Source organism: Pongo abelii, chromosome 3 (genome assembly GCF_028885655.2).
Source record: "Pongo abelii isolate AG06213 chromosome 3, NHGRI_mPonAbe1-v2.0_pri, whole genome shotgun sequence".
Lineage (NCBI taxonomy): Eukaryota > Metazoa > Chordata > Mammalia > Primates > Hominidae > Pongo > Pongo abelii.
In genome coordinates, this window is record NC_071988.2 from 206,432,907 (window position 1) to 206,459,106 (window position 26,200).

General features: G+C 44.8%; 1 protein-coding gene across 2 annotated transcripts in view; it reads right to left on the bottom strand.

Annotated features, from left to right (window-relative positions):
* Nucleotides 1-26,200, bottom strand: part of ENPP6 (ectonucleotide pyrophosphatase/phosphodiesterase 6) — a 120,823-nt gene that overhangs the window by 60,260 nt on the left and 34,363 nt on the right. For both annotated transcript variants that reach the window (NM_001133891.1, XM_009240488.3), the window contains 1 exon segment: nucleotides 2,454-2,633. In NM_001133891.1, the coding sequence (NP_001127363.1) occupies nucleotides 2,454-2,633 (180 nt within the window).

The window sequence follows — 26,200 nt, forward strand, 5'->3', positions numbered from 1 at the left end:
CTGAGGTCAGCAGATCAAGACCAGCCTGGCCAACACGGTAAAACCCTGTCTCTACTAAAAATACAAAAATTAGCCAGGCGTGGTGGTGCACGCCTGTAATCCCAGCTACTTTGGAGGCTGAGGCAAGAGAATCACTTGACCTGGGGAGGCAGAGGTTACAGTGAGCAGGGGTCACGCCACTGCACTCCAGCCTGGGCAACAAGAGTGAAACTCTGTCAAAAACAAAAGGAGATAAAGCATAATAATAATACCCTGTAGTGCTGCAGAGAGAAGTGTGTGCAATACGGCGACTGCCCCTCAGTAGGATCTCCTCCCACTTGGCCGTAGCACTGGCATCCTGGCTGCTGAAAGGCCCTCTCCAGGAGATCTTATGTGGAGGGGGCTCACGGGTTGTTGGCAGGAAGGTTTTGTGTGTGAGGGTGTGCTCTTCAAAGCAGGAAAAACTTAAGTTCCAAGATAGAGAAAGTCAAACTATCCAGATATCATGGAAGATAATCCTCATGGTATTGGCCACGTTCATCTTGATGGTCCTTAGATTTGTTTCCAGGTGGTCCCTAATGCAGTGTGCCCAATCCATTCCCTCTGCTATGCCTATGTATGAATTTGTTGATAATAATGCCTCTGAGAATGACCTCTAAGTGCAACAAAATCTTTGTGCTTTGACCTCATCACACTTGCTAGAAGAGTCAAACTCACCCCTGGATTTGGCTCCTCTAGCAAGCCTGATGAGCCTGCTCCGTGCAGTGACTTCCTTCCTTAAATCTAGTCCAACTCCATGAAAAGTTATCTCCTTGTAAGATAATGGAATCCTCCTAAACGCTTCCTCTTCCTTTGCTCAAAGGTGTCTTGCGTCAGTCAGCCGAGATGGCTGCTATGGAAGGAATCTTAGGTGTCTTCTGAAGAAACGGTGATCAACCCCCCTGAAGCTGTGTCTGCTGGGAGAGCCTATGCTGGCTATGTCTTTGTTGCTTGGCCCAGCTGTGAATTCATGCAGCCTGCCCTGGCCTTCAGAAGCTCACCTGTGGGTGAGGCCACTGCTCTGCAGCAGCTTGTAGGGCACACGCCGCGCCGAACCGCACCGCACCGCAGCTGGGTGGTGGGCTGCCCTCCGCGGTCTCCGTGTGTCTGTGTTCCATGCACCTCTGAGAGTTGCATAGCCTGGAGTGCCCCAGCAGCTCCCCACATGCCCACCTCCATCCAGCATCCTCCAAACTCCTGCTGAAGGCCCAGGCAATCCTTGTGGGCCTTCACCCCCTCTCCACTGTCCCCTCCCTGCAGACTACACATCTCACAACCCACCGCCCACTCACAGACCCATCAGGCTGCCACTATCCTCAATCCAGACCAGTTCGACCCCCTCAGCCACTTCACCCCATCTCCTACAGGCTGCTCTTCATTTATGCCTTCAACGTTCTAGGCCTCCCCTGGTATCTTCCTCCATAATGGTCATCATCAGGATGGCACCATTGAGAATTAGGAAAAAAGTGTCTATTGCCACGGGTGTGGGAAAGGTAAACTGACCACTTACCTAAATAATGAATCCCACCAATGGAAAGACAATGGGAAGCAGGTTGTATTGTTATCACTGAATCCTCTCATCCTTAATGAAAGATATTCAGTGACCAAGATGACGATATCCCGAGGACTTCTCACAGCAGCCGAGGCAGTTTGCATGACTACTTACCTCGTTGAGCTAGGATGTAGCACGGGAGTCTTAACACGAAGGGACTTCATTTCATGGACTACCAAAAAATAATGAGTGCTTTCAATTCTCTTTTCAATATTGTAGAGGAGCTCAACGACGTATGGAAATGGTACACTATTTTTTTTCTTTGTAAAGCAAGTAAGCACCCTATAATTTCTGTCTCCTGTATATCCAACATTTTGCACATGAAAAAAAGCAAGCTATCCTGTGGTGTTTGCTATGTCAAGAGAATCAGGAAATAGCATTATCTCTGGTCTGATGTTAGAGAGTTAAAAATACATTTTTCAAAAATGTGCCCATAAGACATATTTCTTTTCTTTTTTCTTTTTTTATTTTTGAGATTGAGTTTTGCTCTTGTTGCCCAGACTGGAGTGCAATGGTGCGATCTCAGCTCACCGCAACCTCCGCCTCCTGGGTTTAAGCGATTCTCCTGTCTTAGCCTCTCGAGTAGCTTGGATTACAGGCATGCACCACCACCCCGGCTAATTTTGTATTTTTAGTAGAGACAGGGTTTCCCCATGTTGGTCAGGCTGGTCTCGAACTCCCAACTTCAGGTGATCTACCCACCTCAGCCTCCCAAAGTGCTGGGATTACAGGCCTGAGCCACCGTGCCTGGCCAAGACATATTTCTTAAATAAAGATCCCATTTTCCAAACCACAGCTTGGTCTTCAAACAGTAACTTGACACTGACTGTCCTTGGAGACTCTATGATGATTTGAGATTTGGAATGGATGTTCATACACTCACCTGGCCAGTAGTACATGTAGACCTTCCTTTTGGCCTTGGTCAGAGTGACCCACAGAGGTTCTGATCCATTCCACCAGAGAGGCATCAGGCTGTCTTTGTTGACGCCAATGTCAAAGGACTTGTTGGTGGTGGGGTCCCACATGTAGTTCCCGATCATCTGATGGACTTCACAATGGCGGCCTATGTCAATGAGAACATAGCTGTCAGTTTACGGTTCTGGTGGTTTCTATTTTTGTCTTTGTTTCTTGATCATAATTAGCCATTCATGCTCGTTTAGGAAGTACAGAACAGCATAAAGATTTGCTTTTGACTTTAAAAAAAAATCAGATTTTTTTTTCTTAAGCTGTGCCATGAAGGTAGACAATCCAGTAAGATGTCCACTGATCGATGGAGGGTGGGGTCATTTTGAGTGACGTCACCCTGTCAAGTCAGCTGTTTTAAGTTACACTGAGGACACTGTGCAGAGCTTGAAGTCTAAATATGAATTAGCATGGACATCTGTGGATTCCTCTGAGACTTGGTCTCAGATTCTCACCCCAGAGCCCTCTCTGCACCCTCCAAACCCTCCTCCCGTGAGATCAGCAATCTAGCTGTTACAGCGTTTATTCTTTCCTTTCTTAGATAAGAGGAGTTGTTGCTTCAGCGCTGAACAGTGATAAAACATATGACGTTTGGAACAGAATGGCGAAAAATAGATTCAACTTTGAAAAACAAAGCAGGAAAACAACCCTCCAAATGCAGTGTTATACAGAAATGAGGGCTGGTTCTGTTGAGCACAGCTTAGTCCCAGAAGACAAGCCAGAAGTGAGAGACGCAAACGCTTGGACTCTTTTGAAACATTAGGCTTAAATTATTTATTTTGGAGCAATCTGTTACATCTTTAAAGTAAAAATAACACAAACATTGGCAAGTGCATCAAAAATTGCTGCAATTTTAGTGAGCGTCATTTGGCACCAGGATGAAACATGCTTCACTGAGCTCCCTAACTATGCTTAATCAAGTGGCTTTTCTTCTTTGTTTTACTGTCATTGTTTCTTCTCCCCACCCCCTCCCGAAATTTTATTTTTAAATAGAAACAAAGAAAAATTATAAAATACTATTTGGAAAATAGACACTAAAAATACCAAATGGAAAAACCTTTCATTTCATCCCAGAAAGCAAGGCATGCCACAAACTATGCTACTATGCTCCCAGAGATCCCAGCAAAAATGGTTTTCACCCAAAGCTGTAGAATTAGTGTTTTGATCCTGACCAAAACTTTCACATTAAAAAGATTAATACAATTAAAAATAAAATAAAATTAAGATGTTGAGCAATTTTGGCAATGGTTAAGGAAGCTATTTTATTTATTGTTTCAAGTAACATGTATTCAGTGCTCTTATATATATAGTCCTATGTATTGTAGGCTGTGATAGGTGTAGAGATTCCAATCTGAATAAATGCCGCACCCATCCTCAAGAGACTTGTAATTTAATACTCAACAGAGGGTCCTCTGTGTAAAACAGCCAGGCTTCCCGGGGCTGGGTCTGAGAAGGAGGACAGGTTGCAGCCACAACTTCAGAATTATGATGACACTCGCTCAACCTGTTGCTGAGGATAATTCCTAGTATGTTCTCACCAGCTCATTAAAAGTAGGGTCCTATTCTTATTGGTTCAACTATATTATCGTTTTTAGTACATGAAAGTTGAATCATATTAAGAAAGCCCCTCTTACAAGTAAAAGTACTTATCTATTTCCTTTATTCAAAATTTTGCATTCTGTGTCACAAATTGTATCATCCTAATGATGCTTACGCATCCTTTCACAAGGCAAGATAACCATGATCATATCCACAGGAAAAGGCCTCCTTCATGGACAGTCTTTCCTTATAGATAGATGTTCTCTGATGCCCTCCCAAGTCCAGGAGGTTATCTCAACTGCAGCTGGTGTGCAAAGAAGCTGAGCAAATGCGCAAAATTGGAAGGGGGTGTGGGAAGCATCATTCCTGAGGTCAGGAACCAAAGAAGAGCCTCTGAATGAATCACCAGGAAAGGACCAGGGATATCAGACATGGGAATAATAGGGAGAGATGCTGAGTGAGAGGGGTGGAGGGATCTCTGCTTCCAAGCTTGAATTGTTTGGACCATTTTAGAACAGGCCATGAAACCCAGAGATAAATGGAGGCTTCACATGATGTAGTTTTCACAAGGCTGCATACAAGGAAGCATGAAGCAACCAAAAAACAGTTTGTAAAGTACATATAATCTATACTTGTATATCTCAGAAACCCCATATCATTTGGTGAAAATTTCTCTCTTCTCTTCAACACACATATTTAGCACTCTGGACTTTAAAGTGTCCAAACTCGCTCATTCTTCTTTGTTCTCTGCTCTCTGAGTAGAAAATTATAAGGAGCCTCTTGTGGATTGCAGAGCTGTTGTATGGCTGGATTGTGTGTGTGCATGCATGCACAGGTGTGAGAGAGACAGAAACACAGAGGGAGACAGAGAGAGACAGAGAGAGAGATGGAGAGAACATTCTCCCAGAGAATTCCTATAAGGTGGAGTGCTTTCAAGCAGGTCACCTCAGACTCCTGTGGAGCAAGTTGGGTTTCTTCTTTTGGTGGATTGGGCCCTGAGCCGAGATGGGAGGGTGTGCTGTCCCCAGGGCTTCCTTTGCTCTGGGAAGAGCGGCCTTTCCTGGAAGCTGGCAGGAGGAGGCTGCTTCAGATCTCCCGCCTTCCCATGAATACGGTAAGGCTGCAGTCTGTGCTTGGAACAGTCGAAGTCGACTCAGACTCAAGCTGATTTCCCTACCAACCCTCTGTCTCTCTTGCTCTTTCATTTTTATTGCCTCGGTAAAAGTGGTGGCTGAAAGAACAGAACAGAACACAATGTACTGGCTTCTGCAGCCCACGAGCTCTCATCTCCATATTCCTGCCTGACCCATATCTATTTTTGTACAACTGCAGTTCTGGGTTTTTCTCTGGTTGTGCTTTCCAAACAGAGCTTGGATGTGGTTTGGTTTTTTTGGTCTCTTTACTCAAGGCTTGAGTAGAAACTTTCCTGACTTCCTCCAACACCACAATTGCAGGTGGTTTTCAGGTATGATGTAAGGAATGTTTACTGCCCTTCGTCCTCCGAATGGCTACTCTGGGGGCTTTGAAATCTGTGTTTGCATTTCTCAGAGAGAGCTCCTGGAATCGTTCCCATAGCTAGAACTGCCGTATGAAGGGAGTGGGGTATGACCCACCTTCAGTGTTCATTCCCCAGAGTCTTACTGAAGTGTGTTCAGATGTAATGACCATTAGAAGAAGTTTCTTAGCAAGCCCCCAGAAACTTCTGCACCATGTTACATGTTTCATCTCAGAAATGGCTGGCCTTCACATCCCGTGAGAAGGTAGAGGATATGTCCATCTTATCTATAGCTCATGGTCACAGAGACTTTCTCTTTGACCTCTGAGTCCTCTGCTCAACTAGACCCAACCTTAAGCTTCCTTCCTTTTTCTTGTAGAGTCCAGGTTGAGCAAGAATCCTGCTAAGTCAGTTTAGTAATAATCCTCCACGCTTGGTATCAGACCACCCTCAATATCTCACCACCCTGCCTGCCTTCAGCAAGAGTTCTGTTGAGTAGATCCAGCCAGAATTCCGTTTCCCTTGATGTTTCTTCTTAGTAGTTTTCCATCCGCTGACCCCACCATGTTCCTTGTCTGTCAATCTCTACTTGTCTGTTGTACTTGGAGTGGAGCCCAATCTCTCTCCCACTGCTGGATCCCACTGCAGCATCCTTCCATCTATCACAGTGGTTCCTCCTTAAAGAAAGTTTGCCTTACCATCTTTAACAAGCATCATAAATAAGTTCTTTCTTTCTTTTTCTTTCTCTCTTTCTTTCACTTTCTTTCTTTCTCTTTCTTTCTTTGTCTCTCTTTCTTTCCTTCCTTTCCTTTCTTTCTCTCTTTCTTTCCTTCTTTCTTTCTTTTCTTTCTTTCTTTCTATCTTTTCTGTCTTTCTCTCTTTCTCTCTCTTTCTCTCTTTCTTTCTTTCCTTCTTTCCTTCCTTTTTTCTCTCTCTCTCTCTCTCTTACTCTCTTTCTGTCTTTCTTTCTTCCCGATCTCACTTTGTCACCCAGGCTGGAGTGCAGTGGGGCAATCATTGCTCACTGCAACTTCGACCTCCCCAGGTTCAGCCTCCTCCTCAGCCTCCCAAGTAGCTGGGACCACAGGCATGCACCACCAAGCTTGGCTAATTTTTTTTTTTTTTTGTATTTTTTGTAGAGACAGGGTTTTGCCATGTTGCCAAGGTTGGTCTCAAACTCCTGGGCTCCAGTGATCCACCCGCCTCAGTATCCCAAAATGCTGGAATTACAGGCATGAGCCACTGTGCCCAGCCAAGTTTCTCTTTAACAGTGGACATCAATAAGGTTGCTACTACTTAGATTTCAATCAGTCTTAATTTTTTCTCATTGTTTTCAAACAGTCGATGTCAATTCCTTTTATAGGTCCTTACCTCTTTTATTCTTTTTGCATCCACTCAACATGTATTTATTAGATAATGTTTGCATGCTAAGTATATAAAGATAAAAAAGAAATGGTCTCTGTCTTTGGCTCACAGTCTGCTATGGACAATAATATGGCACAGTGGTTAAGGGAACAAATCTTGGAGCCAGATTGTATAGGTTCAAGTATAAACTCTACTAATTACTGTCTGCATGACCTTGGACAAGTAGCTTAGACTCTCTGAAGGCTCCATTTTCTCCTCTGAGTAATGGGCATCGTAACAATTATTGTGAACCGTCATCCCTTTGCATGGCAGTGTGGAACCATAAAAATGGCTGCGCAAGCCAAAACCATGAAAAGCTCTCTTAATAATCAGCAGGGTGGGGTGGGGGAAATAGGATTGTTCTGTGACACTTAAAAATGTTTGTCAAAATATTGAAAATTCTCCTACTCTCAGTTACACAGGAAAATGAAGGAAGAATTGTACAACTATAATTTATTAGTATTTTATAATTTACAATATTAGAAACACGGAGAATTAAAGGGCACTATTTCTTTGTAAGAAATTTATGAAGAATGCTTTGAACAGTACTTGGCTTCTTCTAGAGATATAACAAAATATGAGTGAACATCTTTTCCATGCCTTAGGGAATTGTTATCTCCTTTCTAGGTTTAGACTGGCTTTTGACATCTTATCCTTTGTGCTTTCAATGTCATAAAATAGCTCCAGGGGTTCTTTAATGTGAAGTTTTTGCTGGTGTCACTTCCTCTGGGACAGCTTCATCCTTTTTTTCACAACTTTTTTATTCATTTATGTCAATAAATTCATCCTCACTAAGGTCCTTGGGCTGCATACCTAGAGCTTTGTAAATGATGTCAGTGTCAATATTCACATGGTCAATGATCTCTTCCATAATTCCACTTACATTTGATTCAAATCCTGCAAAGTTACTTTCCAGTACAGTAAGAGTTCCTGCCATCCTCCATGCATATTACTTGCTGTTCCTATCTGTCATGATGCTTGAATGTTTCTGGCTACATGTTTTATGTCATAGTTCTTCCAAAGCTTAGCTGAATAAATTGTATTATCTCCTATTGTATCATCAACAACCTGTCTGAAATACAGCTTACTTACATCTAAAAAATAGGCTTCAAAAGTTGCAATAACTTATTGTCCCATTTAATAGATGATTAAAGTTGTTTTTATAGAAAAAGCAAATTTGCTCATATTCTTTCAAGTATTCAAGAGGGTCAGCAGGACCTGGAGCATTATCCAACGATAGTAATGCATTAGAAGTTGAACTATATGGGTTTATCAGTGGGACACAGGGAGGCAACACAGCTGCATGCTTTGCTGTCTGTGCATGAGCTAATATTAGATGAGCAGCAGCAAATCACCAGCAGACTATGAAAGAAGTGATGTGATTGACCAACAATCATGATGCATATTTGTTATTTGCATAGTGATAAATAGTCCTAGTGGACTGAGGACTAGCAAGGAAGTTTATAGTTTATGCTACAGTAGCTACAATTAGGGTTGCCAGATTTATTTTAGTCAATATACTGTGGTAACTGAAATTTGAATCATGTTGTTGGAGAACTGACATCATTATTTTTTATTTTTTAAATATCTTATTTCAATAGATTTTGTGGTATAGGTGGTTTCTGGTTGTGTGGATAAGTTCTTTAGTGGTGATTTCTGAGATTCTGGTGCACCTGTCATCAAGCAGTGTACATTGTACCCAATGTGTAGTCTTTTATCCCTCACTCCCATCCCACCCTTTTGCCATGAGTCCCCAAAGTCCATTACATCATTCTTATGCCTTTGCATTCTCATAGCTTAGCTCCCACTTATAAGTGAGAACATACAATATTTGGTTTTCCATTCCTGAGTTCTTTCACTTAAAATTATGGCCTCCAGTTGCATCCAAGTTGCTGCTAAAGACATTATTTCATTCCTTTTTATGGTTGAATAGTATTCCATGGTGCATATATACCACATTTTCTTTATCCACTCATTGATTGATGGACACTTAGGTTGGTTCCATATTTTTGCAATTATGAATTGTGCTGTTATAAACATACATGTGCAAGTGTCTTTTTTATATAATGACTCCTTTTCCTTTGGGTAGATACCTAGCAGTGGTATTGCTGGATCAAATGGTGGTTGTACTTTTAATTCTTTAAGGAATCTCCATACTGTTTTCAATAATGGTTGTACTGGTTTACATTCTCACCAGCAGTGTAAAAATGTTCTCTTTTCACCACATCCACACCAACATATATCATTTTTTGACTTTTTAATTATAACCATTCTTGCAGGAGTACGGTGGTATTGCATTGTGGTTTTGATTTGCATTTCCCTAATAGTGACATTGAGCATTTTTTCATATGTTTGTTGGCTGTTTGTATATCGTCTTTTGAGAATTGTCTACTCATGACTTTTGCCCATTTTTTGATGGGATTATTTGGAGAACAGACATTATTTAATCTGTGGTAATTGAGTTTTGTGCATATCTGAATTGTGCAAAGCAAAGAGTGTGTGTGCATGCACATATGTGTACATGCACATAAACATACATAGCACATAGTAAGTACTGTTAATATTAACTTATATTACTATGAGTATTGGCAGAGAGCCACACAAATGAATGCAATCTAGAGGTCAGCTGGAGCTCTCTCTCTCTTGAGCTCTCCATATGACTGGTTCCAATCCTACTTCCACCAAGATTCTCACAAGTCTCCAGGAGATGCACATAACTGCAGGCATCTCTACCTCCATACTCCTGCTTCCAGAACATATGGTGTCTAGAAATGTAGCTCAGCCCTTTCCTATATGACAAAAAGGGAACTCCTCACAGGAAATATTCATGAGTTGGGTGAACTTTATTGGGGATTCAGTCTGGAGAGAAGGGGAAGATTGAGGGCAATGCAAACAACTTCCAACTGAACATTAGACATCCAACGTCTCTTCATGATACAGAACACAAAAGCAAAGACAACAAAAACAAAAATAAATAGATGGGACTTAATTAAACTAAAAAGCTTCTGCACAGCAAAGGAAATAGCAGAGTAAACAGACAACCCAGACTGGGAGAAAAATCTTCTCAATCTATACATCCAACAAAGGACTGATAACCAGAAACTACAAGGAACTCAAACAAATCAGCAAGAAAAAAACAATCCCATGAAAAAGTGGGCTAAGGACATGAATAGACAATTCTCAAAAGAAGATATACAAATGACCAGCAAACATATGAAAAAATGCTCAACAACACTAATCATCAGGGAAATGTAAATCAAAACTATAATGCAATACCACCTTACTCCTGCAAGAATGGCTATAATCAAAAAATAATAGATGTTGGCATGGATGTGGTGAAAATGGAACACTTTTACACTGTTGGTGGGAATGTAAACTAGTACAGCCAGTATGGAAAAATGTGGAGTTTCCTTAAAGAACTAAAAGTAGAACTACCATTCAATCCAGCCATCCCACTCCTGGGTGTCTACCCAGAGGAAAAGAGGTCATTATATGAAAAGGATACTGGCATACACATGTTTATAGCAGCACAATTCATAAATGCAAAAATATGGAATCAGCCCAAATGCTCATTAATCAATGAGTGGATAAAGAAAGTGTGGTATATATATACCGTGGAATACTACTCAGCCATGAAAAGGAATGAAATAATGGCATTCACAGCAACCTGGATAGAATTAGAGACCATTATTCTAAGTGAAGTAACTCAGGAATGGAAAGCCAAACATTGTATATTCTCACCCATAAGAGGGAACTAAGCTATGAGGATGCAAAGGCATAAGAAAGATGTAATGGATTGTGGGGACTTGGGGGAAAGGGTGGGAGGGGGTGAGGGACAAAAGACTACACATTGGGTACAGGGTACACTGCTTGCGTGATGGGTATACCAAAATCTCAGAAATCACCACTAAAGAACTTACTCATGTAACCAAACACCACCTGTTCCCTAAAACCTATTGAAACAATAAGAAAAAAGGCATCCAAGTTATCCCCAGTCTTTCCAGCAACCACTGCCCCCTCCCGCCATGGTTTTCTCCTGGCCGACACTCTCAGGGACCCAGCCTGCACATCTCACTGTCTCATTGCTTCCCTATTTTCTGCTCCACAGCAACCCCCTCCAAAATTTCTCTCCAAACTTCAAAGTTTTCTCAAAAGCAGTTCGGCCCTCCAGTGTTCTTGTTCAACTTATATTTGCAGGCTCGTAGGGTGCTGGAAAAAAGGGGGGAAGGAAGGAAGGAAGAAAGGAAGGGAGAAACTTCAAATGCGTGACTATTGTTAGATAATGCTTTCATCACCCTGATCTTCTTGAGTACTTGAATGAATATGTGAAAGTCTGCTTTTTCTACAAAGACAACTTCAATAATCTATTAAATGGGAGAGTAAGTTATTTCAACTTTGGAAGCCTATTTTGAAGCCTAGGTTATTTCAACTTTTGAAAGAAGGAAAGAAGGAAGGAAGGAAGGAAGGAAAGGGAGGGAGGGAGGGAGTAAGGAAGGAAGGAAGGAGGGGAGAGAGGGAGGGAGGGAGGGAACAAATGACTGGAGGGGAATGAACCAAGACAGAGGGCTTCCTATTGAAGTAGGAATTAGGATAGTCCTCATGCCAGTAAAATGTGGCACTTTGCTATTCCCCACACTCAGAGTTCACTTTCTTTGAAAGGTGAGATGCTCTTACTGATGTGCTAGATGCGGTGCTAGCACAATTCGAGATGGTCACAGCTGGAATCACTCAAGGTCCTGGCAATAAACAGGCTGCACAGAGTTTAATTCAGGGGCTTTTACAAAGGTGTGGGCCCGGCTGAGGGGAGCCGATGGCATGGCAAAGCAACCCAGGAGGAATGGCAGCAGCGTGCCATTACCACCCACCCACTCCGCTCCCTGAGTGGTGAATAGCAAGGGGACCTGCCTCTCCAGCCACTGTCCTAGAGGCCATCCCTCAAGGTCACCTGCTGAGGCTCAAGGCAGGCTGGAGAAAGCAGAGGAGGGCAGACAGGCAAACAGAGGCTCTCCAGCACAAGGGCCAGGGAAAATCCTAAGATGTGGATTTTTCAAGAAAATCATGTTGATCACTTGGGCAAGGTCTTTCAATAAATATCAGAGACCACACAAGCTGAGCGTTCCCTACAAAAGTACTTGTGAGCTTTGATGGTATCACACATTCTCAGGAATGGAAGGGACCTCAGGCGGCCTCCTAGTGTAATCCCCTCCCTGCAATTTCAGAGGTGAGGAATAACTCCCTGCCCTTTGTATACATTAGGTGTAAAAGGCTTGAGTGTATGCTCAAGGCCACAATTCCAATAAGTGGTGGGTGGAGGGGAGAGGCAAAGGGAACGAGGGTGACTTGAACCTGGACCTCCTGGCTTCTCATATCACACTCTTCACACTTCACTTTCCATGACAATAACAGATTTATGGTTACAGTTGGACTCTAGAATATGAAACATATGCTGATTTCAAGGTGAAAGCTCTCGGTTTAAAAAAAAAAAACACAACATTTTATTCACGTCTCCAAACATATATACAGAAAAACAACTGCATAGCTGGTTATATCGCTGAACAATCAGGTTCTGCAGCCGATGAGGAATTCCTCAATTGCATGAACGCTTTCTTAATTCTGGTGTATAACCACCTTTAGAAAGTGATAGTAATCTTTAATTTTTAAGGCATTCGTTTTGTTTCTCTGAGGCCTATGTGTGTTTCCATTAGGCGACAGTGGTTGTGTCTACTAGAGATCAAAAGAGCTGCCAGAAAAGGGAGAGGGGTTACATTTGAGGCACATCAATTTAGTGAAAACATGGGGATATAAGTGGGGCTTACCATACACTAAGAAGGATCATGGAAGTCGTTCTTTTATAACCTACAGGTTTTTGCCCAGAGGCAGCATTCAATGGAGCGCTGAGTCCAGAGTTGCAGGCAGGCCTCTGGGGCCACCCGCTGGAAGCCTGGGTTATAACAACCTGTGACGGGTACAGGGACCTGGGCTGTAGGCATTCTGTCCGCCTCTGGGAGATGGTGGCTACGGTGGAGAGATGACAGAGGAGTTTGGGTCAGGGTCTTCTCACTTTCTAGCTGTGGGAATTGAGTCTAATCCTCAGCTTCTCAAAGCCTCATTTTTTCTACCTCTAAATGGGATTCATAATAGTCACCTGACTAGATTGCAACAAGCATTAAAGATAAAAGTGATCGATGCACAGGTGACGCTTGCTATATTGCAAGTATTGTTCTAAGGTAAAGATAAAAGTCATCGATGCCCAGGTGACGCTTGCTATACTGCAAGTATTGTTCTAAGGTAAAGATAAAAGTGATCGATGCACAGGTGACGCTTGCTATACTGCAAGTATTGTTCTAAGGGCATCTCTTATGGATTGAATTGTGTTTCCCCAAAAAGATGTGTTGAAATCCTCATCCCAGGTACCTCAGCATGTGACCCTGTTTGGAAATTGGGTCTTTACAGATGGCATCAAGTTAAAATGAAGTTCTTAGGGTGGGCCCTAATCCCACATTTCTGGTGTCCTTATAAAAAGGGGAAATGTGGACAGAGAGACTGACCTGCACCCAGGGAAGGTGATGTTTGGAGAGGGAGAGATGGCTCTGTAAACCAGACAACACCTGGGGCTACGAGAAGCTAAAGAACCAAGGAATTTTCAGAGGGAGCACGCCCCAACCAAAACCTTAATTTCTGACTTCTGACCTCCGGAACTAAAAGACAACACATTTCTGTTACTCTAAGCCACCCGAACTTGTGGTACTTTGTTACAGCTGGCCTAGGAAAGGAATTCCACATTTCGTCTTCACCATGGCCCTAAGGGATAAGTACTATTGTTAGCCCCGCTTTCCAGCTAAAGTAACTGAGGGGCAGAGAAGGTGAGTTGCCTGAAGTCTTACACCACCAGGTATACTGGAGCCAGGATTTAAATCAGATAGCCTGGATCGCAAGGCTCAGCTCTTCACCACTGCAATCTACTAACACTTGTGCAACCAGAATGAACCAGCACTCCACGCAATTCCCAGCACTCAGGAAGCCAACAGGAGAAGGAAGCTGCTGGTGTTATACTTGCTATTATGCAATCTGTGAAGCCTCCACCCTCAAGGACAGGATGCATTCAGGGGAACACGTCAGTCTAGGTGGAAGGTCTTGGGGCTGAGCCCACTGAGGAAGCGCTTTACCTGGGACTCTGGAGGGGTGAACCTCATAACCTAGGGCCAAAGGCAGAAATCGATTTTCTGGACACTTGCTGATCAGTTTAATTATAACAGTTCGCAGTCCTTGGCCACCTCCTTTGTATCTGGAACTGAATGCTTTACATTTGCATCTTAGTCTTCAACATAACTCTAGGAGATGGAGAATATTATCTCCATTTTGCAGATGCTTAAGAACTAAGATTCAAAGTGGTTGAGTGAGGAGGCTGGAGCCACACAGCTAGGAAGAGGGCAGAACCCCAGTCCCAACCAGGTCTCTGACTCAGCATCCGCCCTCCCCCGCACCAGCACCTGCTCGCCTCCAGCCACGGTGTGGCCTCATCCGTTCACCAGGGCTTGCCATTTTAATACAAATGAACTCACAAGTCAGGCCTGATTCTGAGACTCTCAGCAAAGTAACCACATGGAGATGCACAGTTCTCTGGAATGCCAGACATTCTCTTATCTCTTACAATCAACTATCATGCACCAAAGTTTACCGTAAATACCTCCAAGGAAGGAATAATCTCAGACTAGGGATAGCAACAAAGGAGATGGTAATGTTAAGCTTCCTCTTCCTCTGGAAAGAAGCCAGCTGTGGAAAGAGAGGCTCCCAAAGTTCTGAAATCAGGGGATATCAAGATAATGGATACATTTTAGAGACTGAACGTACACATATTATCTCAAATTGACATGGTTACAAGAAGTAACTTTATATATTCGATTCAGAGCCAAGCAGCCAGAAAATGTTAAATAAGTCAGACATTCCCACTAGTAGGTTCCCCTTAGTATTTTTCCTTGAGTATTTGGAGGTGTAAAGATTAGTTTAGACCCTGCTTAGATTAGTGAACTTTCAAATAACTACTTTATAGCCAAGAGACTTGAAAGAATTAACAATGCATTGCTCAAAGTAACTAACTTAAAAATTGAAATTTGCCTTGCAGATAACCTCTGTTGGGAAATCCATTTTATTTTTTTAACGTGTTCAAAGACAGACTTTGCATGTTAAAGAAGTGGTTTCCAATGAAATATGCAAGATTGAGGTGAAAGAAAAGCTCACAATTCGCACATCTTTAAAAGCAACTCCTGATGTATGTGCCAGACACAGTCATCGTTAGATTCTGAGACACAAATATTGTAAGACCGAGATAATGGGCTTTGATTATAGTGTGAAGTGTAGGGACTGCAACAAAAATAACCCCAAAAGAGGAGACGTCTTTGATTAGGAACATTCACGCTCATTGTTTTGAGGTCATTGGACTTAAAAATAAATGCATTGCTTTATGTTTCTGCAGTGCCTGCCAGCTTGGTGCAATTATTTAACAAGTAGAATACAGAAAAGGAAACAAAAATAATTTTCCTGCATAAGGACAAAAATGTGAGCCCTGAAGTTTTGACTTAAACACTTCTTACTTTTAGAAAGCTAATTTTTAACAAAGCTCAAAGAAATTTCCTGACAATTCAATTCATCTTCACCGCTGTGCAAAGTTGGAAAAGAGCAATAATTAATTACTGCATTGAAAATGAAATATCTTTTGAGGCACACTCCCATTTTATTGAGTTCTTATAGAGGCTTCTCAAAAGATGGTAGATATTTGGAGGGAGGAGCTTCTTACTTGGGGCATGTCTACCTCCATAGAGGAAAGCCAGCCAACATCTCCATCCTGAAGCACTTCTGTCTTCTGGCTCGTGATAAAGCTTCCTTTTCCCACCCACTGGGCTCCCTCCTCTCCCCAGTGACCAGGTTGGCTGTGTTCCTCACACTAGCAGGTGGTGACTTTGGCAAAAACCAGGCTCCACCTACAGGTGGTGGGAGTACCCCTTTTATGTTCTCTTCCCGTGTCCTCACCCAGGACAGAAATTCTCCTCATGCCAGGGGCAGAGACACTGCACTCATCCCGCAGCTGCCCCACCTGTGCCTGGGGCAGGGGTTGGGAGGTAAGGATAGGAAATTTAACTCAGTAAAAAAAAAGCACATTTAGGATAGCTTTTCTTTCTTTATTTTTTGAGAGAGAGTCTCACTCTGGTGCCCAGGCTGGAGTGCAGTGGTGCGATCTCGGCTCACTGCAACCTCCTGCTCCTGGGTTCAAGCGATTCTCCTGCCTCAGTCTCCTGAGTAGCTGAGACTACAGGCATCCACCACCATGCCCGGCTACTTTTTGTAGTTTTAGTAGAGACAGGTTTCACCATGTAGGCCAGGCTGGTCTCAAACTCCTGACTTCAGGTGATCCGCCCCCCTTGGCCTCCCAAAGTGGGATCAAGCGTTTCAATAGGAGTATAACTTAGAATGGCCAATGAGTGATGATTTTCAACAGAAGAGACTAGTTACCAAAATATTACTGGATCAGCTTTTAATGCCAGGAATTGATAGAGAATGATGGAACCCAGCTCTTTAGGAGTGTGAACTAATCAGGGACTTTAACAGCTCAATCAAGTACAAACCCATCGGTCAACCATCCCCCGCCCACTTTTTCTGGGGTGAAGAAACAGGCGGAAGCAAGCTCATTTTTGTTAGCATGGTTAGTTTTGTCGTTGCTAGAATATGTGAGGTAGGTATGATGCTGGCCTGCCCAAGTTCACAGCCTGGGGCCAGGTGCACCCATAGAGAAGTGAGACCAGCCTCTCAAGTCTCAGGAGTTAACTTCACAGCAGCCACAGCTGGTTTGTCCTGATCAATGATCACCGGTGATCTGCATATCAACAGATGGTGCTGGGAGCAGACACTGGGTTTCATTCAATGATTCATGTCTATAATCCTCCTTGGGTGCTCTTTGCATAAAAGCTGTTGAAAGATAATCTGCCTTAGGGTTCAAAGAGCAACTCAAGCGAGCTGCATCCTTCTGATAGCTTCCCAGTCCAAGCGGTAGACTCCACGGGAATAGGGGAGATTTTTGAGTTAAAAACAGAAGGAACAGGTAGGACGAGAACTGGCAGGAACTGAGGACCTGTGAAAGCCTTGTGGTCTAAGAGGAAGGAATTTTGGAGCCCAGCAAAGCAGAGTTCAAATCCCATCCCAGCCACCTCACACGACTCATTCCACTTTATTGAGCCTCAGTTTCCTCCTCTGAAAAATGGAGATAATCATACCTTTTTTCAGAGTTAAGTGGTTTCAGGTGGGGAAAGTTTTGGCACGATGTCTCCGCACGATGTCTGGCGCGGAAAAGGCCAATCCTATCAAATGGGCCTTTTAAAAGGCCACTTTTAAAAATGGCACTTTGAAAAATCCTCTTCTAGGGAGGGATGGGGCCAGACAGTCCATTTCTTACTTGATATCTACAGACCATTTGCAGAGGAAAGGTCTCAAATCCCCTTGACGAAAAGAAAGGCAGCACCACGTTGCATCTGCCTTGCACAGGAAGCTGGAAGGTTTGCACGGGGGTGAAAGTTACAGGCAGAAACTGCCCGCGGGGCTCCGGACAGCTAGGAGCGAGCCCTCTGAGCCTGGCCACGCTGGCCCGCCACTGCCCTCTGCTGGCGGCTGCGGTCATCACCACCGCCCGCAGCCGTCCCCGAAGTCCGCCGAGAGGTGAATTCTGTGTTTGCTTCTCCCGGTTTGAAGGCCACCCCCAGGATTCGCAGAAATCTGACAGCTGCTTGTGACTGTGCTGAAGAGGCCGAGAATGAAGGCAGAGTCCGGGCAGGGCCGGCGGGCAGGCGGCCACGCGCTGCAGCAAACGCGAGCCTCGGGGCCTTGAACCTGGAGCGGGGGCCTTGCCTGGGCTGTCCTGGCTGGGAGTCTCGTGCTGTGCCCCCCGCTTCCTCCTTCCCCCACCGCACCCTCCTAACCCTTGTTGTGTTTCATTTTCCCTTTTAGGATGTGTGCTTCTTACTTGGGATTTTATTATTCTTGACCCCCCCCCCGCCCCCCCCCCCCCCCCCCCCCCCGCCCCCAGCACTTTCTTTCCCTGCTTCTCTTAGTTCCTCTTTTGGTTAAGTTTATGATTTTTTTAAACCACAATTTGTAATGGTCACTGCAGTGGACGTTTAACTTCGAACACCCCTTTGTTCCTCCAAAGGCGAAATTCCTCCTGCGCCCTGCATGGCCCGTTCAGGAGTCTCTGTGACCCAACCTCTCTGGCTCTGGGGAGAGGGCAAAGTGTGGCATCTAGCCCTAGCCAGGCCAGCAAGGAGCCGCGTTCCTGCCACAGTGACCGTGGCTCCAGGATCCAGGCTGGGCTGGAGGATTCTTCACGCTGGAGGAATCCATTCCTCTCGGTGGCTGAGCTGGGAAGAAATGTCCCCATGTGAAGACATGGCCCCAGGAAGAGGGCTACAGCCAGGGTCCCGGGGAGGGCAGCAGGGGAGGGTGAGTTCCGCTCTCCTGGCTCCCGCCTCACCCCTGCTTCTTTTTGCAGGAGCCACCAGCCCTCTCTCTGCCTGGAGTAGCAGGCCTGGGATTTGTCACTTGCTTCCTTTGCCTGTCCCTGGCTCCTCTCTCGGCCGTCATCACATTTCTGGCCACCTTGCCCTCCTCCTCTGAGCTCACAGCACCTGGGCAGGGTCCTGGCTGTGGAGGGCACCAGTTTAGAGCCACTGTAGATGAAGGCTCCAGGCCGCAGTCCAGACTTCTGAGCACTGGGCCTTAGCTGCCTGACTTTGCCCCTTTCTCCAAGGCCAATCACCGGTGGCAAATCTCACAAGCGACTTTGTGTTAAAAGTGATGACTACCTACGTTTACCTCTCCCAAAGAGCTTACATTTAGTCTAAAAATTATCTATTATGAAAATATTCGAATGCACAAAACAGTGTGATAACACGGGACACTGCTCCGCCCTGGTTTCCTGTGTCTTCCTCCCCACACTGGAATATTTTTAAAGCCAATGCCAGACATCCCATCTGAAGTCATAAATACTTCTGTGCCTGTCGCTAGTACTGAAGGACTTTTTAAAAAACATACTCTTGTTGTCACACCTAACAAAATGAATATAACTATTTAATATCATTCAATACCCAGTCCATGTTGAGTTTTCCGTAATCATCTTTAAAATGCCTCTGTGAAATTCGTTTATTTGAATCAGCATTCAGGCCGGGCAAGGTGGCTCACGCCTGTAATCTCAGCACTTTGGGAGGCCAAGGCTGGCGGATCTCTGGAGCCCAGGAGTTTGAGACCAGCCCGGGCAACATGGTGAAACCCTGTCTCTACAAGAAATACAAAAATTAGCCTTGTGTGATGGTGTGAACCTGTAGTACCAGCTGCTGAGGAGGCTGAGGCAGGAGAATCACTTGAGCCAGGGAGTTGAAGGTTCTGGTGAGCCGAGATTGCACCACTGCACTCCAGCCTGAGCGACAGAGTAAGGCTCTGTCTCAAAAAAGAAAAGAAGGAAAAAAAAAAGAATCAGCTTTCAAACAAAACCTATGCATTTTATTTGATTATGTTTCTTGAGTGTCTTTTAACTGATAATGGTTCTCCTCCATTTTATTAATTCTTGTCTATTTATTTATGGAGGGAACTGGGTCGTCTGTCTGAAAAACGTCCCGTATTCTGGATTAGGCTAATTGTATCCTCCTGGTGCCATTAGCATGTTCCTTAGTCTCCTGTATTTCTTGCAGACTCCTAGTTTGATCTACAGGTCTTAGATTCAGGTTCCATGTGTCTTAGGCAAGAATCCACTGCACATGGTGCCGTGTACTTGCTCTTGCATCACGCCACGTGGCTCGTGGTGTCTGTTAAAGTGGATTGGTGGGTTTAGATGGTGTCAGCCTTATCTATCCACTGTCAAGGTTCCTATCAACCTGCATGTAATGGTTTTAGCAACCACCGATAATCATCACCTACATTTGTTCCTTTTAGTCACAAAATCCCTTCCCAGTAGAACTGTTCTCTGAAACAGGCGGGTTCTTTTAGGCACGTCTATTTGGCCTGTATACCCCTTACATTGAAGTGAGGGGGTGGATCAGTTATCTGTTTCAGAGTAACTGACAACCTCAAACCTCAAGTGGCTTAAACAATAGTCATGTATTCAGCTCACAAATCTGCCGTCTGGATGGAGCATGGAAGGGAAAGCTCCTCTCTGCTGGATGCAGCACCAGCAAGGGCAGCTCAGAGGCTGGGGTAACCTGACACCAGAGGGCTGGAAGGATCTGCAGTCAGTAGATGCTGACTGCTGGCTGAGACCTTAGCTGGGTTGTCAGCAGCTGCATCCACCTGTGGCCTCTCCATATGGCCACCTGGCATCCTTACAGCATGGCAACCATGCTCCAGGCATGAGCACCCCAAGAGAGCAAAGAGAACAGGCTTGGCATTGATTGTGACCTAGATCCAGAAGTTACATAGCATCACTTCTTCTACTGCATCTGTTGGTCAAAGCTGTCACAAACGTCCACTCAGGTTCAAAAAGAGGGGACACCACTTGATGAGGGAATGTCCATGTCACAGTATAAGAAGAACAAGTAGAATGGGATTTGTTACGGCAGCTTTCTTTGGAAAATATGATCTGCCACCATGAGAAAACAAATTCAAATAATTAAGCGGTAAGTGTCACGAGCCAGACACATCACAGTTGACATACATTTGTCACAGCTCTATCTAAGCCATTTAAAGAAAAAACTATTCCAAGACCATGGCTGTAGTTTAGCTCCACTTCTTGCCTTGACAGAAATAAATAGACATATTGATATAGTTAGTTATTTAAAAACTTGTGTGTTCACATAATTTGTTAGTTACAAAAACATTGATTTTTTTTTTTTAAACCCCAGTGTATCAGGCACGATTCAAAATGCTGAGATAGAGCAGAGAAGAAGACGGATGGAATCCCTGTCCTCAGGAATCTTGCTCGCGGGCGGGAGAAGACAGATCATGAACACGTAAGCTAAAAGACAGGGCAGTTTCAGGAAGTGAGGTGCAGTCGGCAGTGGAAGTAAGTGGAGAGTGTGTGAGGGAGGTGCAGCATTGGCTAGGGGGCCGGGAGGGTTTGGAGGGGGCGGTGAGATGACGCTTGAGTGGTGGTGGAAATAATGACGAGGACACAGCCACTGGAAACCCGGTGTAACAAGAGCGTCCAGGGCGAGAGGGTGGGAAGAAATAAGTGTGGGAAATGGGGGAGCTGGTGTCGCAGAGAATGGTAGAGCCCAGTGATGTGGCGCACTGTCGGGAGGATTTAGATTTTACTCGAGGCATAATGGAAAATGCCGGCGGGTCTTCCTTTTAGAAAGGTGCCTCTAGGGACTTCTCAGGATGGGAGGTGTTTGGAGGGGAAATCTTATTTCTCACCCTTAGTCTTCCACACAGGAGAGAAATTCAGCCAACACCTGCCTCCTGAAGAGCCTCCAACCTCTGGCTAGCAGTCAAGCCTCTATCATCCCCCAGCACCCAGCTACGCTCCTTTCCCCCAGTGACTTCAGGTTGAGGTGCCTTTGGCAGAAAACAGCTCCAGCCCCTCCCGTGCAGTCTGAAGGGTAATGCTGGCAGCCATGGGGGGTGAACTGAGCAGGTCAGGATGGAAGCAGGGCGACTTGGGAGGACATACGGCGGCCTGGACCAGGGTGAGCAGGGGGCGCAGTGAATGGTGGCTGGGTTCCAATTTGTAATGATTAATGTGGGTTTTTTTCTGCATCTTCTCCATTTCAGTTTAAGGCCCACAGAAGGTTTATAAAAAGTAATATGACTTTAAAGGGTTTGATGTAGTCAAAATGATGAAAGTGGAAGTAATGCAATCTCACTTTTTTTGGCTTTTTAAATTGTAATGTACAAAAATAAATAGTTGCTGAGTGGCATGCATACTAGCTAGAGGAAATGTACGTTCGTTCACCATTTGCGGGAGGAGCAACAGAACGATATTTATCCAGGGTTTTTTGTTTGTTTGTTTGTTTTAATTGAGACGGAGTCTCTCTCTGTCTCCCAGGCTGGAGTGCAGTAGCGCCAACTACAACCTCCGCCGCCAGGGTTCAAGCAATTCTCTGCCTCAGCCTCCTGAGTGGCTGAGTCTACAGGCGCCCGTCACCAAGCCCAGCTAATTTTTTTGTATTTTTAGTAGAGACGGCGTTTCACCATGTTGGCCAGGCTGTCTCGAACTCCTGACCTCAAATGATCCACCTGCCTCAGCCTCCCAAAGTGCTGGGATTACAGGCATGGGCCACCGCGCCCAGCCTATCAAGGGTTTTAAAAGTGTTCATTGGAGCCTTGGACCCAGTAACTCCACTTCAAGAAGTCTAACAAAAGAAAGAAATCAAAGGTGGGATTCATGAATATGGATGTTCAACACAATATTGGAAACAATCTGAACATAAAACCAAACACAAACGATGTATTAAATTCTGCCCCCTTCATTCCTGACCTATTATAAATGGTGCAAGTTTCCATTTTCCAATCTTTCTAAGGTAGCTCAGGTACAATCACTTGAGGCAGAAGGTTGAATTGGATGACCAAGAAGGTATAAGGGCAATGTTTTTGTGAAATAAATTTTTTGCCTACATGTAGTTGGTGCCCAGAATTTTGCTCTGGGGTTTACTATTCTCCCAAAAGAGCCAAGTGGCTAAATTTGAAGTGTCTGAAAGTGTCTGAGGAAAGAGAAAATAGTCTTTCCATTTAGGTATTGGCAGGGTCACTGTGGGAATCTTACTTTCAAATTACAGAGTCCAGGTTGAAAGGGTCTTGGAGATATTCTGGTTAAAACACCCACCCATTTCTGGAGCATCTATTGTTTTCCAGGCACTGGTTAGGTACAGCGAATAGGAGGGCACGATTCTAGTGCATAAGGGCCTTACAATGTAGCACTGGGCATAAGAGAAGAATGAAACACGTCACCACAGGCTGACTGTGGAAATGCCAGGTCAGATCAACAGTGAGTGAGGAGGTGGGTGGGAGATCCATCCCGGGGGGACACCTGGTGGGTCACGTCTGGGAACACTGTAGATCGTAATTCCCAAAACTCTGAAGAAAAGAGATGAGAGGGTCTCAGACTCTAGAGAAATGCTAAGTTAGAAATGATAAGAAATGAGGCCAGAAGAGGCAAGATCTGATGCCACAGCTTTACTAAATAGTGAAAAAGCAAGCTCTTAGAAGAGGTGCCAAATCTTTTTTTTTGAGATGGACTCTCGCTCTGTCACCAAGGCTGGAGTGCAGTGGCACAATCTCGGCTCACTGCAACCTCTGCCTCCCAGGTTCAAGTGATTTTCCTGCCTTAGCCTCCCAAGTAGCTGGGATTACAGGTGCTGGCCACCACGCCTGGCTAATTTTTGTATTTTTAGTAGTATAGTTTTTTTTGAAATAAGTGGGAGCATCAGTGAACCAACCAATGACAGAAGGAGAGATGAGATCTTGGTGCTTTAATCCCATGCCAGGCTAGTGAAATAGACAAGATACTATCACCTGCAACATATGTAACAATAACCAATGACAGCCCTGTAAGAATGGAAACATCTACTCTCTGTGAGCACTGTGCTGTGAGATTTCCAGAATGACCTCACGGTATCCTCCCATTGACCTTCTGAAGCAGATATTTTACCCAAGGGAAAACCGAGACTCAGACAGGTGAAGTAAACTCTCCAAATTTACCCTGCCAGTATGTGTCAGAACCAGGATTGGAACTAATTACATCTAATTTATACCCCAAAAGTATCTTACGATATTACTTCTAAATAAGGTCTATGTACTTGAGTTTGACAGCCCATGTTCAGAGACATTGCACAATTTAGCAAAGTGTGTAAATGTCCAGGCCTTGAAGTCAGTGGAAGCCCACACCAAACTTCAATGACCCGATGGCCACCTTGGGGACTCCCAGTTTCTTTATCTTAAAATGCGGGAGATGGAATTCATGCATCTGCTAACCCTGCTTACTGTCTCTTGTTTTCACTCTGCAACAGCTTTGAAGCAGAAATTGTCACTTCTATTTACTGACTGGAAAAAATTGACTCACACAAAAGCATCAGTGAGATTCCTAACAACGCACTGGGCTCAGCACTGACAGGAAGACCCCACTTGATGTAGTATCCCCGTCTCTCCTCTCAGCTCCCAGGACCTGACCCCGCTCTCCCTCCTCGCCTAGTGCCCCACCTTGTGTCCTCACTCCGTCGCCTCCAGGTCCATCTCTCCTCCGCCCCCCGGCACTCTCGGTTTCTCTCTCTTCTCTGGCAGAGGCCTCAGCTCATTTCCAGTCCCAGTTTCCCAACCAGCAAGCCCATTCACATCTCCCTGCTTCAGCAAGCCAAGATCTGCTCCCCGTAAAAATCAGTACGGGGCCATAGATCACGTTATTTTTTTCCTCTTAGAGGGATGATTAGAGAGATAATTCATGGAACTGAATCACATAATAATCACGGAATAAAAGGCAGCCATTGTTTTCATTAATGGAGAGAGCATACCTTCCCTGCTCTCTTCTCTTCTACACCACTATGAGTTGATGTCATGGCGATTCTACGGCAGAAAAGCCCTTCATCTGGGGCTACCACCGCAGAGGGCGGCGTTTTATCACCGTTGGGAAGAAGCACAGCCATCAGTAGCACAGAAATCTATATGTTGTCAACCTGTGGGCCAGAAACTAGGCAGTCTCCCCAAATGGAAACGCCATCAACAACTGGAAAGGTTGTGATGAGATCTTGTTCTGGAGTATTGAGAAACAAGAGTCCCACTTACATCAAGCGTGGTCTTTATTCCACCCCAAAGGTAGAGGGAAACAGCAGTGTGGCATATGAGAACAGAGCCTGGCCATTAGAGGACCTGGCCAGATCTGCTATGAACCATCACCCCACATAACGTCTTGGCCTGCTAGGTGCACCGGGTCAGATGTCCACAAAAGTGGCAGGTGTTTATGAAGGGAGAAGGAGGTTGAAGGAGAGAAAAGGTGTTGTGTAAAAAATAGTACAAAATAATCCTTTTTTTTTTCTTTGTACAGATGGAGGTCTCACTATGTTGCCCAGGCTGATCTCAAACTCCTGGCCTCAAGCAATCTTCCTGCTCCAGCCTCCCAAAATGCTGGGATTACAGGTGTGAGCTACCATTCCTGGCCCAAAATAATCTTAAAAGCTGTGTGTCATTATTATTGCCACTGAACGGAGAGTTGGAGTGGTTGAGTCAATATCCCAAGGTCAAGTAGTTGGTAAGTGGTAGAGCTAGGAATCCGACTTCAGAAGCAGTACCTTTGGCCAACAAATCAAGGCCTCTCCAAGCATCATCTTCATCTTACAGCTAACAGGTACCAAATACTAAGTCCATACAAAGTAGGATGCACGGTGCATTGCCAACATTATTTGCTTAATCCTCACACCATCCCTGTGAGGTTGGCACTATAATTACCCTCTTTTTAAATAGGAAAGCAGATGGAAACGGTGAGAAGTTAAGTGTTAAGTGGCTTGCTCACAGGGACTTGGGGAGGGAGGTGAGGTGTGAGTGTGGGCCATTCAACTTGGGGTAGGGCTTTTGAGCAGTGTGCCGTATTGCATCTCCAGTGGGCCACAGTGAGCACACCTCCTGCGGCACTGAACTGCAGGAGGGAAAAGGCATTGCTAAGGATCAGAGTCCTAAACATCAACTGAATGGGGCCACTGAGCTACGTTGGCTCCTCGGGTACTCTCATGCTGGTGGGGTCTGTAGAAGAACCTGTTAGAGTTGATTGAACTTTTATTAAAAAGACATAACAAGAATTTTAATCATGAGAATTAGCACAGGACCATGAAAACATCAAAGCATAAGAGAAAACTATCAGCAAGTCATCTTGCAGCCCAGGCCCTGAAGGTGCTCATACAGAAGAAATGTGGATGGGAGGTGGAAACCTGGGCCTTGGCCTTGTGAGGCTCTGTCTCTAACTACAACCTTCTGAAGCTCAGTTTTTTAATCTCTGAAATGGGCTGAAAGAATCTCACCTCGTGATTGAGCTACCCTGTGCGGGAAACCACTCGTTTTCCCTGGATCTGTACAACCTACAGATCAGGAGATCCCCTTGTGAACCCATGCCACCAGGGCCTTGGGTCCCAAGCACAGAGCTGTGCAGATTCTCAGTGGCCACTTGGCTGGAGACACTGCCTAAGACTACTGAGTTCCCAGAGGGAGGGGTTGCCACCTTCACCGTATCCCCAGTCTGCCATTTTCCCCTGCTGGTGCCAGGGAAACTGGGTGGT